Here is a 2713-nt window from a genome sequence, read left to right as displayed (position 1 = left end):
TAGAGAAAAAGAACTCTTAGGTTGCTTTTAAACATTCAGCATTTGTGCAGAAAATAAACTGGACTGGGTATAGCTAATTTGGGGAAATTTTAGGTAGACTGAAAAAAACCCCAGAATTTTAGGCTATTTTTTCTCATTTATTACTTCTACTAAAGTATTCTTCATTTAAAACACAAACTTCTTGGTTTAAGCTTTCTGAAAGCTAGAGCATCCTGTCCTGCACCAATCAGCAGTGACAATCTTCTTGCTCCTACCTGAAACAGAAACCAAGAACAAGGGTTGTTTATTTGGCAAGTTGACATATTTGAGTCTTTAAAAACTACAGTAATGTCAGGTCTGTGTATTTGAAGCTGACACTGAACATATGGTTCTCATATTTACCAGTCTAAGGTGATAAAAACCTTCCCAGGATTTCAGACCTTTGTTTCTAAAATCAGCCTAAGAATAAAAAAAAACAAAGGACCATTGTTATTGTACCCCCCCCCCAAAAAAAAAAAAAGTCTGTATAATCTGAGATGACTTTAGCAGTTATTATACAAAGGAGGATAGCAGAAACCTTTCACAAATTGCTTCCAAGAAAAACTAAAATTTCTGAGACACTCAGGAAAACTTTAATCAACAGATTGCTTTAAGAAAAAAATTCCTCTGACCAAAACTAGTTCTTTCTCCAGTGGCTCTTCAGAATGTGACCCCTTTTCTCACTCTACTATATATAGAAATGTCTAAGGGTGATCAAAAATGCCTTTGTGCCAAGCATCTTACAGACACAGCGGTCTGTTCCTGTCTGAAAGAGCTGTTTCTGAGACAGCAGCAAGAAGATTGTGTGAGAAACAGCAGAACACACAAGAAGAATGAACAATATGTTGGCAGTAAATATCATTTAGTTCTTTGGTGGTGCTGTTATTATAGGAGGAAGGTAAAAAATTTACTCAAGAATGGGACAAGTTGCAAGGAAAGAAAAAGGAATGAGAGTTGTGTGGATAAACTGTGTTTAAAAATGATCTATAGGTATTATTTTTGAACTGAATGAGTACTTTTTCTTTTAGTCAGTCTTTTTTTTTTTTTTTCTATTTTAATTAATACTAAGCCATGGTCAAACTAAATTTTTCCTAACAGAGTAATTGTTATAGTATGTAGCTACTGCTGAATTCCATAAGAATACTTCATAAAACGTTACTGACTTTCTGAATAAATTTGTTCTGATGCAAGTTAAGAGAAACATTAGGGAAAATGACTCTTCCCCTGTTAGTTGTTTTCATGGCTCATTCTGCTAATACCACACTTAGCTGGGATAAGCCCATGGCATTCCATATTGCAGCTTTTCCTTCTGTTTTCTTAGTAGACTCTTTGCTTCTAACAGTTGAACATGCTGTTGGCTCCTGATGCAGCTTGGCCCATTATAACTTTTTGTTTTAAAGCTTCTGTGAACAGAAATGAGAAAAGTTTTATTTTCTCATTGTCTCCTCTCCAAAGTGCTGTTCCAGTTTTGTTTTGTTTTCCTTTTCTTTTTTTTTAAATGGGACTTCTTCCAAATATTCACTATGTTTGGAAGGCTAAATAAAATGAACTGAAGGAAAGACATACTTCATCCCATGAAGACGTCCTCTTAGGATCTGAGGAGATGATTTCTGTCAAGATTATTCTCAGGCTTGAGATTTTCCCTCTGTAGTGAAAAGTGTCGTAAGGTCTAAGTGACTGGTGATAACTTCAGATCTCTCAAATTTGGATATAGGGCTGTTCAACCAGTAAAGTGTGTCTGCAAATCTTCTCCAGGATTTAATTAAAGATTCTCTTTTGGATGCCAGAAATAACAAATAATAATGCCTGGAACAGATGAGGAAGCAAGAGGCTGTTTGTAACTCCATGTGTAACTACCCCATTCCAAAAGCAGAAAATAATTAAAAACCAAGAGAGTGGAAATTTCAGAAGTGAAAAGAATAGTTAAAATAGCTCTGTTATATTTGCAAAAATAATCTTTATTCCTTTGTTTTACACCAAAAAGCTGGTCTGTGAATAATCAGATTCTCTGTATTCAGCTGGCTTAAATGTTGTATCGCTGAGACATACTCAGCTGCCGTCAAACTGATTCCAGAGGGATCAGACTGAATGTATGAATGAAGATACTGCAAAACTATATTAATATTCTAACTGCAAATTATACCGTAGTTTATAATGTGCAATTTCTTGTCTAATTTCAGACTGTAGAACTAGAGGACAGTTTAATGCATTTTCATATCACTTTCGGGGAAGACGTTCTCTTGATTACAGCTTTCAGGAGGACAAGCCCTTGAAGAAAATGAAAATGTCCAAAACAGTAAGGTGAGATTTTTTTTTTTAATGAAACTGAATGATTTCTTTGTAAGCGCATACCACTTTTTCCAGTGTCTGCTTTCTCAAGTTTATGACTGATGTATTTAATTCTGACACTTCTGCATATCTGCTAACAGTAAACTGTGTTTTTTTCAAGCTCAGATTGGTGTAAGACTCTTTGTGAGTGACATAGTATAGTGTTTTTGTTCTTCCTGTGCTTTTAATGAAAAAACTCAGTAATAAAGCATAATTTGGAGGATTTGGAATCCCACGTTCCTACTGTGTCTGCAGTAACCAAACTGAATTATTTCCTTTCCTCCTTGGAGCTGTCAGGTCCTCCCATAGAAATAGGAAGAAACCAAGTGTTAATAATAGTAGCATAAAAATTTGTGACAATAGTAGG

General features: G+C 35.0%; 1 protein-coding gene across 1 annotated transcript in view; it reads left to right on the top strand.

The window, feature by feature from the left end:
- The first annotated feature begins 718 nt into the window (after positions 1–718).
- LOC104527441 (peroxidasin homolog) overlaps positions 719–2713 on the top strand; it is a 6522-nt gene continuing 4527 nt past the window's right edge. Inside the window, exons 1-2 of the mRNA XM_010171160.2 lie at positions 719–869; positions 2199–2319. Of these exons, the coding sequence (XP_010169462.2) occupies positions 719–869; positions 2199–2319 (272 nt within the window). The remainder of the gene's footprint in view (positions 870–2198; positions 2320–2713) is intronic.

This window comes from Antrostomus carolinensis, unplaced genomic scaffold (assembly GCF_000700745.2).
Source record: "Antrostomus carolinensis isolate BGI_N321 unplaced genomic scaffold, ASM70074v2 scaffold9327, whole genome shotgun sequence".
NCBI lineage: Eukaryota > Metazoa > Chordata > Aves > Caprimulgiformes > Caprimulgidae > Antrostomus > Antrostomus carolinensis.
Note: the sequence above shows the minus strand (reverse complement) of the source record. Positions and strands in the feature narration are given on the sequence as shown.